Below are 12163 nucleotides of genomic sequence, written 5' to 3' on the forward strand. Positions count from 1 at the left end.
GCAGAGAAATAATGCTGGTCTGTTGGGTTTTTTTAAGAGCAGCCTTCCATTTCTGTGTTAACTATCAAAACTGAACAGAGATACAGTACTTTGGGAAAGTCAGGGATACTTGCTGCAGCTTAAAAAATAGTGTATTACATGGCAAAAGAAGAAAACAAGATTATCGCCAGCCTGTCTATCAACACTGATTCAGTGTTTATTAGAGAAACAGTTCTATGCTGGTCTACAACAGGATATTACCCAGTTCTAGTGCTAGGGAGAAACATATTCCAGTACTCCTCTTAGACCTGACTGAACCAGTGAACTTCATGTGCACAGTAGGACTGACACCTTCCACCCCTGCAAAGGACGACAGGGTACAGGTTGCCATTGCCCGAACACTTTATGCTGACTGTGTCTCACTGTCCTCCACCTTGGGACCCCTCTGAATGGGCACAGAAGGGTAGCATGTGGCAGGTAGCAGAGAGGAGACCTTGAGATTCCCAGAAAAAGAAGGCATGGAATGGGCTGCTGTTGCCAGAAAACTTTAGTCAGTCACTAGCCTGCCAAAGGTCCCCATGAAAAAAGACAGGTGGGAATATATGTAGGGCAGACAAATCGCCTCAGCAAGTTGCAATCAATCTGAGGGACATGTACTGAGTCCTCCCATTCTAGAATAAATTAAAAGCAGATTTCTTTGTCTGAAGCCAAAGACATCTGTTCACTCTCTGTGCTTCACATTTTCTGCAGTAAAGCCTGATAGTCTTTACAGCCTTGTTTTCATTAGAAAATAGTTTATGTAAGAGCTGACCTTAAGGAACTCTATTCAGCAACATTACATTAAATTCAGTTTTATTGTTTGAAGACTCGTCATGAGTCTTCAAAGATCTTTTCTAACATTATCTAACATACCAAATGAGGACAATCCAATATTTCATGCAAAATAAAATAAACTATTGGTACTTAACTAATAGTAAAAAGACTGTATATAGCTGGTATATTAATAGTTTAATGTTAATCTAGTAGGGCTGGTTAATAAGATCTGGGCTCCTGGAACTATTGTTCATTTTATCAGTTTTGATGTAGTTAGAGCTTTTTCTCTTTCTTTGCCAAAGAAAAATGAAAACCAATTATTGGGTGCTAAAGAAACCCACACAGAAGTTCAAAAGACATTCTCAAATGTTTATCATACTAATAAAACAAGTATGGTTCTGCAATACAGCTTTACAATTTCTCTAAGGTACACAATAGGAGAACAGAAGAAAGGAAAAAAAGCTTTCACCTATCCACTTTCCTCCCGACTTGAATAAAACACACAACGCCGCTATTTCTTACCAGGTAGAGGTTTTTGTTGAAGAATAGAAACACTGCGTGTCTCAGCATCAATTGCCAAAACATATCCTTCTTTACAGCCCATGTAAATTTCTGAGGTTGCAGTCCAGCAGTGGGCAGTAAGACGCACTGAAGGCTTAATATAATTTCTAGGCTTCAGCACAAAAATAAACAAGTCCAATCAACAATTGACAAATATCTGTACAAGCAGTTACATACATTTTAAGGCAAAAAAAAGATCATTACCTCATAGAGTCTGACCACTAGTATAACATCAGCCTTATTTTATTCAGTCATCCCTTCACTGAGGCTAGTAACTTGAGAAACAAGAACATTTTCCAGAAAAGTCTATGTCTGGAGATAGTGGTGGAGAATTCACCTCTCTCCCTAGAAACTTGTTTAAACGATGAATTATATCTTCATTGAAAAATTATATATTTTTAAATTTGAATTTATCTGGATTTATTCTCCAGCACTTGCATGTGTTACAGTTTTTTCCTCTAGCTTGGAAATCCCTCCGGTGTCTTCCCTACCCTTGCAAAGATATTGACCCACCACAACCAGGTCATCTCCCAAATTTTTAATGATAAAATTGTGATAAAATTCAACACACTAAGCCCCTAGAATTTTTTCTTTTAAACGTCAGAATAGCACTGGAAGCCCCCATTGAAATGGTTATCGACTATGACCTCACCCTGACAAATGCTTTTCAAACTGCTTTTCAGAATAGTCTTCCACTTTGTAGACATAACCTGCACATGTGGTGTTGCATACTTAGCAGTAGTAAAACACATATTGTTTGAATAGTTTATCTTATCATATAATCCAAATTGCTCTGTAGAACAGCTCTGTCAACTTTTGTGTCATCTGCAAATTAGTTCTAGAAATATCCCTGCCGCAGACTTCCCACGTGCCTTGAATTTCATTTCGCTAAAATAAATCTCAAAAATCCGTCAACCATAAAACAGGAAGAACAGAACTTCTCCACCAAATATTATTAAAGACAGTGACCTGTTCAGATACAACGAAATAGGGGTAATATAAATACCATGATAGAAAGAAACAGATTGAAAAGAATTTGGCGAGGGGGAGAGGGGAACGAAATATAAGAAAACCTTGGGAGAACTTTTAAAAAAGAGGATTCAAAGAACCATGCATATGAGCAGAAGTGGTGAGGAACACTAGACAATATGATGGATGAAAAAAAAGAAGAGTCTATAATTCTATAAAACACCTGCTGTCTCACTAAAGGTTCTATAAAAAGAGGAAATATGGATGGACTTCTGATGAAAACATAGGACAGAGATTCGTAAGTACCTAGATTTCATTAGTAAAATATGCCAAGGACTTGCTATATGATTCTGGGTAAGTAACTTATTTATGCTTACAAAGCATTTTGAATTTTTCAGGGGAATATGTTACAGAAATAAAGTATATTAATATTTACTTTATAAATCAAATAGGACTAACAGTAATAAATCTATAACAAATGGGGCTTTACATCACCCATTTAATGAGAAACATTTAATACAGGCATTTTCACTGATTTTATGAGGCCTGAACATCACAAATCTTTGGGAAGGTTGTAACTGAATTACTGTGAATCAGAAGCTTCCTGTGTAAAGACAACTTCTGTAATGTTCCTTTGTACCTGCTGTCATGACTGTCTTTACACATAAACTAGATAAAATATGCTAATCCTAGGATAAGATTATGTAAATCCCAAACCAGGTTGCATCTTGAACTGTGCATTGGTACAGTGGTGCATAATAATAATAATGCCGTCTTTTTTTGAACTTCTCTCCCTTTGAGTAGCACCTCTTCAGAGAAAAAAATCCATGATGGATCCTTGTCATGAAAAGCTTTATAAAAAGACAGTGGAATAAAATTGGTACTGGGGATGAAGTGGAGTCAAGTGGTCTTGTCATGGTAAAGCATATTCAGAAAACTCAGGTCTCAAATATAAGAAATATTGAAACAAAACTAAATCAATCTAATGCAAGAAAGAAAAGGATTGAAAGCTGTAGGATATTTCAATTCCTTTCACTCTGCTGCCCCATTGTGGTTACACTTTGGTACATACCCAGCCTCAGTATCTTGTTCTGGAGTATGGAACCCTAACACATTTCAAAGAAGCAAACAAGTGCACTGGCAATGGGCTCGCTTTTCTTACTTGCCTCTCACACATTCCTTAGGAGTGGGCTACATCCTCCAAGGACCATGGACTACAGGTTGAGGACAACTCCTTTAAATAATAGTCTAAATAAATGGTTCTCCACTTCGGATGCTTACATCAACGTGAAAAACATTGATCTCAACTGACTTAGATTTAGTGATAAAGAACAAAAGTTCTTCTGTTGAATTCTGTGGAGATGGGGAGAGCTTCGTCAGGCATGATACTATTCCCACTGCATTCAACTGAATGCACCTCATTAACCACTACAGGAAAAGCAAGTTGTCTTTTACTAATTAAAAAAGCATTGATGATAGTAAAGAGGAAAATAACTCCAAGGTATTTACAAATGTCGAGGCACAGATCTGGCCAGAGCCAGATAATTGCTCACGGACATTTGCAATGGTATACAAATCACCAGTGATAGTAACCATTGATAAATCTACTGCAGCAGCCTGTCAATTTATAAAGACAGTGAAGAATGGTAGTTACAGCACCTCTGTTTTGTACAGCTTGGTCCTTTACAGCAACTGTAGTCCAAAGATATCTTGATATCTGAGGAACTCAGCAAGTTCAGTCATTTCAATCTTTCTCAAGGTTGCTACATTAGAGACTTTTCAACATAAGTATCTTGATAAAACAGTATTTCAAAGAAGCATCTCCTCCATCAAGTATATTCCTATCAACTTGTGCAGGAATTACTTTGCCAAAACTGTATGTTCCATGTTGGGGTGCTGGAAGGGGGTGCTTAACCTGACAAGACATATGCGTGCGATTCCCCCCCAGTGTGGGTGGTTACAAGATCTACTAGTGGCTCAGTTTTTCTGCTAGGTTAGAGATGGAGCATATGTACACAGGCATGCATGGAGGGGAGAATTAGTGCTGTAAGGGACAATAAATGCAAGTCCTGCAAAAATTACTCAGCTATCACAGTCTGGAGCAAGATGAAAACATGCCAGAAATTGATTCAGTGCCTCCCAGTGCTAAGCTGTGAATGTAGCACCTCACAATTTAGTATACAGGAAACAACATACCACCACAACAACAAAAGGAACAACAGCTTGTATTTCTGCAAAAAACTTTCATTTCTAAACATCCTGTTGTTCATTACCTTGTCAATATTCACAACCAAAATACACCCATTTAGGGAATTTGGACAGTAAATAACTATCAAAATATTTACCATGTAATTTGAAAGAAAAGGAAATCTTCATCAAAGACTAGTAGAACAACCTACTCTTACTCCAGGAGTATTTCTATGTGTAAGGAGAACATAATCACCTTGAAGATGCTAAAAAGAAATACAGGTTTTTCTAAAGGCAGTTGGGAATGCAAAGACCCTATAGTGGTATCTAGTATGGTTGAAAGCATAAACTTTTCCGTGTGGAAAAGTTCATTATATGGTTCTGCAAGTTCAAGCATAAGAACCTACCATTCCTGAATGGAATAGCATCCATTCAAGGACAGACAAATTCTATTAAGCCTCACAGACCTAATATGGCAATTGGTTTTTTCCCCAATACCTCTCATAATTCACTTTACAGTGAATTATGTAAAGATTATGTAAACATTATGTAAAGAACAAAGTGTTTTATGCAGTTCATCATCTGCACATAATATAAGAGGCAGTAAGGCAGAAGAAAAAGGCAATGCCCCTGATGAGCATACATTATCTTCATTTTCTATGTTCTGAGTGATCTGAAATATAAGCAGCTTGTGTAATCAGCATCAGTACAGGATGTTTGTTCGTATTTATTGATTGTCCTGGAAACCAAGGACATCAGCAGTTACACAGTTAAAAACCTCTGTGAATCTGAATGCATGAAGCCATGAAAAGAGGATGAGGTCAGGAAAGTACCATTCCCTATTTTTATTTCTTATTCTGCTTTATAAGAAAGTTTATTGCAGAAACCTGTGGTATACTAATCTGGTAATACAGAACTCACATTTGTCCATTGAAAAGAGGTAGTGTAATGCTAGTATCATCTTATGCATGGTAATTTTGGTGTCTAATATATCACAAGCCACCAAATAGGAATTGATGGTCTCTTAATCTTAGAAGAGAATCCCAGATTTGCAAGTTAAATGTTTTCACACTGGCAGATACTTCTAGTTGGTAGTCAGGTGAAAGTAAATTTCAAACAAAATGAGAACACTTTTGATGCCTCTCAAAAGAGGCAACTCAAGGGAGGCTAACAAGTAAATGATCAAATACAAGTGAGACAAATGGGCAGGTCCAATACTGACAGTGGTATGGGAATGTATTTCAGAAGCAGGAGTTGCTGTCTGGAATAAAGCCTTCAATGTTTCCATAGCTTGAGACATTTTCAGAGTCAAAAAGAAAACAAATCTCAAAGGGAAGTAAGGATATCTGAAGGTTACTATCAGTTTAGCATGGGAATAGGTCTTCAAGGTTTGAAAAAGTCGTATTAGCTTGGGCATGGTTAAATCCTGACATGCTTATACTGCTTCTGGGATACAGATTAGTACCTCCACTGCACAGATATATTACTATGCTAGGACCTGTGTCAGAAATCTCTACATTGTACTGCACTGTGCAGTAGCAACATGTCTTGTAAATCTCCCGTCAAAATGGATTTCAAAAATATTGTTGAGACAACAGATCTATTTACTGGGTTGTACCTGTTCAACAGACATTAAAATTATTAATTTATTAACACCTATTTGCACAAAAAGTATAATGACTTGAAATAGTAAAAAGGAAAAAAATCAGCAACTACCATGAATGTTTCTGCTTCATCTCCTACCAGTCCAGCAATGGCTGAAACTGGCAAATCAGGGCCATGGTACGGATCTTCACTACAAGAAACTGGGAAAAACAAATCCTCATGAGGACTCACGGACCCTTGTCCATCAGGGAGTTTCACAGGGCTGTGAAAAAGCAAGAGACACTGTCTGAGGAAAAGAAATATTATGAATAGTAAATGCTGATACAAAACTGAGAACCATGTTTTCAAAACTTTGAGACACTAAGTCAGTTAACGGGCTTTACTTCTGCAAGAGTAATGGAGGATTGTTGTAGACAATCATTCTACATGGCACACACCATTTCACTGAAAAGTAATAGTAATTCTACTACAAAAGAGGAATGTTCCTAACTGGCAGAAATGGATTGCCACGTTCTAGCTCAGTGTCTTTTCTTGTTGCCTTGCATAAACAACTATCCTATGCTACTGTTTTCTTATCAACAAGGATTAACAAAGTCACACACCTAACTTGCATATGCTGTGAGGATTCATGCTTAATGTTTATTTGCAGAAAGTTTAACGTTGATGAAAAATTAGTAGTAGTATTTGCCTGTGGCACTCTAGTAATTGGTGTATGAGTGGCTGTTACAATGCACAAGTTGAGGATTCTATAGTTTACAAACTATGTTGATTTATGAGTTGGAAAAAATTTATGTAAAATAAACAATTCTCAGTGGAGGTTTAACCTCTATTGAACGGAATGAAAAGTATGGAGTATATATGTATTTTCACATGTGTACTCTACAATGACAAAAGGCAAAAACCTCTTCAGTATTCTTTTCAGATCGCAAATTAAGGCCTTGTCTATACTTTCACTAGCATAACTGTGTCAGTGACAATGTGTTGGTTATATTCATAGTTAACGAGACTAAACACACTTGGGAATTGTAGAGTAGCTGCTACTGAAACAGCATAGGTGTTATACTTCAAGGACTCCAACTTGAATGATACATACTACTTTTATACCAGCCTCAAAAACATTTTAGCATAAATAAATTCTAGGTTTGCTGTGCTCAGTGAATTGCATTGACAGAGCCACCCCCTCTGGACCTGTAACTTGGCCACACAAGCTGGAAATCACACAGCAAACTGATACTGCTTTTGGTACAATTTGTGATTACAACAACATATTGTTTAACTGTGCTTACTAGGAAGCAACTTGATCCAAATTTGGTGGTTTCATAGCTATACAAGGAATGCTCAACATAGCCACTTGCAGGAAAGCAGTCCAGGCACTACCTTAATTCTTTCACGCAGCTTTTGATAGAGGCTGCCAAAGCAGCTGATTAGTATTAGCTTCATGATGTGCATAATCTGGACATGGGAGTGCTAAGAAATGAAATCATAAATTCAGTTCACTTGATTGACTAGCTAGATTCACACTGGTTGTTATTTAGCAATTAGTGATTGCAATTGCTAAGTGAACTAAACTGGATTCTTTGCAAATAGATGTAAGTTGCTAGTCTTAGTTATTAAAATATACTTCTAGATTTTTCTCTTAACGTGAAGAGTATTCCACTTACTTTCCCTTAAGGTGATGCTCATCTTTATTCCTTTCAATATGCCAGATAGTAATGGAGCTCTCATTAACAAAACACAGTTGTTGCCAATTCATAGGGTTAAAACTTAAAGAGGTCGCTGTTACCCCCGGCTGAGACTCACTGCACAGGAGGATATTTTCTTGCCAGTTCCTTCATTAAGGAGAGTAAAAGAAAATCAAATCCATTAAATAAGTCAAAAACACTCAAGCCAAAGATCTGGATGTGATTATGACTGACATTCAAGATCAAGTTTGGAGAACAAATACTTTGTCACTGACAAAAAATTTCTGCTGTCAAACAAGTTAGGTCCTCTTCAGAATGAAAAGGAGGTGGTTAATCAGCCACACATAAAGTTATTACTGCTACAAAAAGATCGAATAGTAAAATAATTTTGAAAACTGACATTTTAGAAACATTATCATGCACTTCCTTTTGTGAAAAGACCAATGGAGTCAAGAGACATGGATTTTTTTTCATCAGTTCCATCATTGACTACTTGAATGGGCACAAACAACTAACTCTTCAGCACCCCACACCTCAGCCTTGCTTTTCCAATCCGTAAAACAAGGATTATAATGCTTGCAGGCTTGCAGTTGGAAGGTATTACAATTAGGAAATAAAACACAGTCAGCCCATGATTATCTATGGATTAATAGGTAATACAGTAATTGTGTTGTGAATGCAGACATACAAGTACGGCTGCATTAACTAACTTGAGCACAAAACAGGGCAGAATTTGTGTGGGGCTATGTATAGCTGACACAAGCAGCACAATCTGCTTTCCACTGACTTTTCTTTTGTCCAGTGTAACCTCTTTTATGTTCTCACCATCTAATTTGCATATTTCTCCATTATCCAGATTAATTCTTGACTGTATTTGCATTTTTAGGTGCTGTCCAAGAACTGATTAACATCATTTGAAGAAAATGGTTAAAACTGTTTCTTAATTTCTTGGACAATATATCTGACTGTTAATCTAAATAACGTTTATAGCTTTAGTATTTGTCATTACTGCTGAGAGGAAAAACAACTAAAATGCATACACTGCTGTAAATGGATTTAGTATAATCCTGTTGTTCTGGCCTGTAATAAATTCACCCACAGAAACAGAGCACGATGCAAGACAACGGTTAATATTAATAGCATATGCAAAAAATGAGAAGTATTCACACATACACAGTAACTCTCATTAAAATTACAGAAAGCTATAAGCTGCAATTCCGACTTTAAGAGATATCAGTGTAGCGCGCTCTCTAAAGATCTGTCAGCATGTTCTCATCTCATACCTAACAGATAGTGCCAACACTCTCTTAGAGTAGATAATTTATTAAGATCTGAAACTATATGGTACGTGTACCTGAAAAAGAATCTGGCATTAAGCTTCTCCTTTGAACAGAAAAGAATAAAGATCTAGGGATAAAATATCTCAGATGAAAGGCAGCTTTTAGTTATCCATAAGCTTTCTATATTTTGAGACTGACATAACTTTCACAACATCTCTTATACCTCTGATTCCAAACTATTTGCTTAAAATACAGGAACTGTGCAATCATCATATTGTAATGACACATTAAGAATGCTAAACATTGAAATTTCTTTCATCTGTACTCATACATTTCTACAATGAATGCACAATATAATTGCAAAAATGAAGGTCCTGATCTCACAGTGAATTCACACACCTCTGTTCAAGTTATTACAAATTCTAAGTTTAATATTGTAAGGTAATTCTATTTTGTTACTAAATTCTTTCTGACTGGAATCTAGGATGGTTCTTTTATGACAACTAGTGGCTGATAGTCATATACATGCTGATTCAAATAGGTTTAAATTGTTTGGCCCTGGAAATTGCCACTACTTTAAAGGACTTAAACATTTCTAGATATTTCCATTTTTAAGAATAATCTAGAGAAGTCTTTCAAGATGGTGGATTTTTGTTTAAGTGCACACAATGAACGCATTAGACCATATGTGTTATTTCTGCTGTAAGTGACAAGCATGTAAGGTCTTGTCATGACCAAGGCCACTGAGGCTGTCTTTTTGGTTTCTACTGTGATATACATGCAGACATCCTTCCTGAACTACTGCGTACTATCAGAGTTCACAGCAAACATTATTCTTCTTCATAAGGAATAAAGAAGAGGCATCTGTAATAGTATCTACTACCATTACTAAAATTCTGAAGTTACAGGAGTTTCTGCCTCTTTGCTAATCATTGTACAAGAAGAGTTCATCATTAAATTGGGAGTATACAGAATATTCCTTACATGTCCTTGCTTGCCTTCCTCCTACTCCACCCTCCCCATTTATTTTGAAGAAGTGCTCAGACTCCACAGTCAACAGAAGCTTGCTGGCAATGGAGGCAAGAGCAGGATTATATTTTTACAGAACAATTTAAAAAATTAAATACTCTAACTTTCTGTATCTGCACTATATTATATAATATTTCTTTTCATGACAATGAGCAGAAAATGATGCTCTAACCCAGTGACCCGTGGTAGTGAGCAAAACTGTAAGACAGAACTAAGATCAAGCACAAGTAATTAAGAGGACCACTGAACAGTCCAGGGGGACAAAAAGGTAGAAATAGGCTTTAGAACGCTTTTCCTCTTTTCAGCAGGCAACTTTCTTTCACAAACAGCATGGTACTCAACTTCCAAGGGTGAAAAGATAATTAACTGATGCTGAAGACTTTAGAAGTACTCTAAAACACAAAATTTTGAAGGAAGTAAAAGATAGCTGTAGCAAAGTAACAGTCATTCTGACTAATGCTAGAAAATAAACAGCAAATTTGGTACAGAAAGTTTGCAGACAAAGATCAATCAGAAAAAAAGAAGGAGATGAAGGCAACCAGTGTGTCTTCCATATTTGTTAACTTAATTTATGCTAAAACAGCACACACACAAAAATACGAATTAAATGTAAATGGTATTAGGGAACTTTTTTTTATTCTTACCATACTGAAAGAACAAATTCTGGGATTGAAGAGTAACTGGCTAGATATGGGCCTGTGAAACTAAACGCAAGTAAGGTGTAGTCCAGCTGAGCATTACCTGAAATGTAAAAATAAAGAACATGGTCTTTAATTACTCCAGACTTTACTGTATACTATCACAGATAGAGTACTCGTCTCAGTTCCTTTATATCCACTTTAGCTCTTCAAAGACATTCTTCAGGCCCCTGATTCCTTTGCTTCACTCCAGATTATTGTTTTGATTTGATCATAAAAATGTTCCCTATGTAGCACTGCTTGGAATTTTTTCAATTTTTTTCCATAATACCTTGAATTTGTAAAGTATTTTTTCCCCAAGTACCCTGAAATCCTTTGCAGTCATAATTTCACTCATATACATGAAATAAGCAAGTAGTATGATCCTTATTTAAATGGCAAGGAAACTGAAACACGGATAGGGTAAGCAACTTAACTAAGGAGAGAAATGTTATGAGGCAGGCAAAAATGCACATTAGATCCCAGACTCCAGAGTTTAACTCCAAGAACCCTCATTCCTCTCACATCTCAAATTTCTCAAAGTGGTTTTCAGCAGTCTGCTTGGGAGCCTACTGCAGTATGATTTTTTTTGTTATTCTGACTATTTTCCTAAAGTGAATTCCATTTCATTCCATTTGTTTTCCCTTTAAAACAGCTCCATTTTGTATTGTCATATTCCTCCCTAGCTTGATCCTAATTAAAAGTAGTGCAGTGGAAAATTCCTTCTATTGCTTTCCATGCATCTTGTCATGAGACCGTTTCTTGTCACACTGTTTTTCAAGTCTTATCAAAAAAATCCTTCAGAAACTGGATGATTTAAGTATTGTTTTAATGAAATGGTGACGGGGAGGGTTACCACATCACTACCTTTTAGTTCTGCCAGTTTACTCAGTTCTGGAAAAGTGTAGATATATATGATGGGATTCAGCTTCCGGTCTGAAAAGGCCAGCACTTGACTGTTCCCATTCACTGCAAAGGCTCCCACCTGGCCAGTCTGACACTGCAGCACTGTCGTCTTCTTTGTTTCAATGTCCAGGAAGAGGATGTAATTGCCACAAGGGTAGCAGACAGTTTGATTGTTGACAAAGCCAAAGTTCTTGTTTGAGAATCCCTGAACCCAGCTTAAGAAAGAGCAACTGAACGTTAAAACATTAATCAAAGACACACATTTCTCAAAATACTGTGAAAAACGGAATGTTGTAACCGAAGTTACACTGAACTGATGCTTGGGATGTTAGACTCATCCTCATACCAATGCTGCAAAACCACAGTAACTTCAAGATCTGGTATTACGGATCACTAGTTCAGTGTTTCCAAAAACATAAGGTCAATCTTACCCTGATGGAGCACAAAGGACTGTCAGAAGAACACAGAGAGATGG

The 12163-nt window shown here is 36.8% G+C and overlaps 1 protein-coding gene across 1 annotated transcript in view; it reads right to left on the reverse strand.

Moving 5' to 3' along the window:
- The window catches only part of CFAP43 (cilia and flagella associated protein 43), a gene marked incomplete at its 5' end in the record, with an annotated part of 46791 nt that extends 34888 nt beyond the window's left edge, over positions 1 to 11903 (reverse strand). The window contains 5 exons of the mRNA XM_009573841.1: positions 1315 to 1465; positions 6226 to 6376; positions 7776 to 7943; positions 10750 to 10846; positions 11650 to 11903. Of these exons, the coding sequence (XP_009572136.1) occupies positions 1315 to 1465; positions 6226 to 6376; positions 7776 to 7943; positions 10750 to 10846; positions 11650 to 11903 (821 nt within the window). The remainder of the gene's footprint in view (positions 1 to 1314; positions 1466 to 6225; positions 6377 to 7775; positions 7944 to 10749; positions 10847 to 11649) is intronic.
- Between the last annotated feature and the right edge of the window lie 260 nt (positions 11904 to 12163).

Source organism: Fulmarus glacialis, unplaced genomic scaffold (assembly GCF_000690835.1).
Source record: "Fulmarus glacialis isolate BGI_N327 unplaced genomic scaffold, ASM69083v1 scaffold13883, whole genome shotgun sequence".
NCBI lineage: Eukaryota > Metazoa > Chordata > Aves > Procellariiformes > Procellariidae > Fulmarus > Fulmarus glacialis.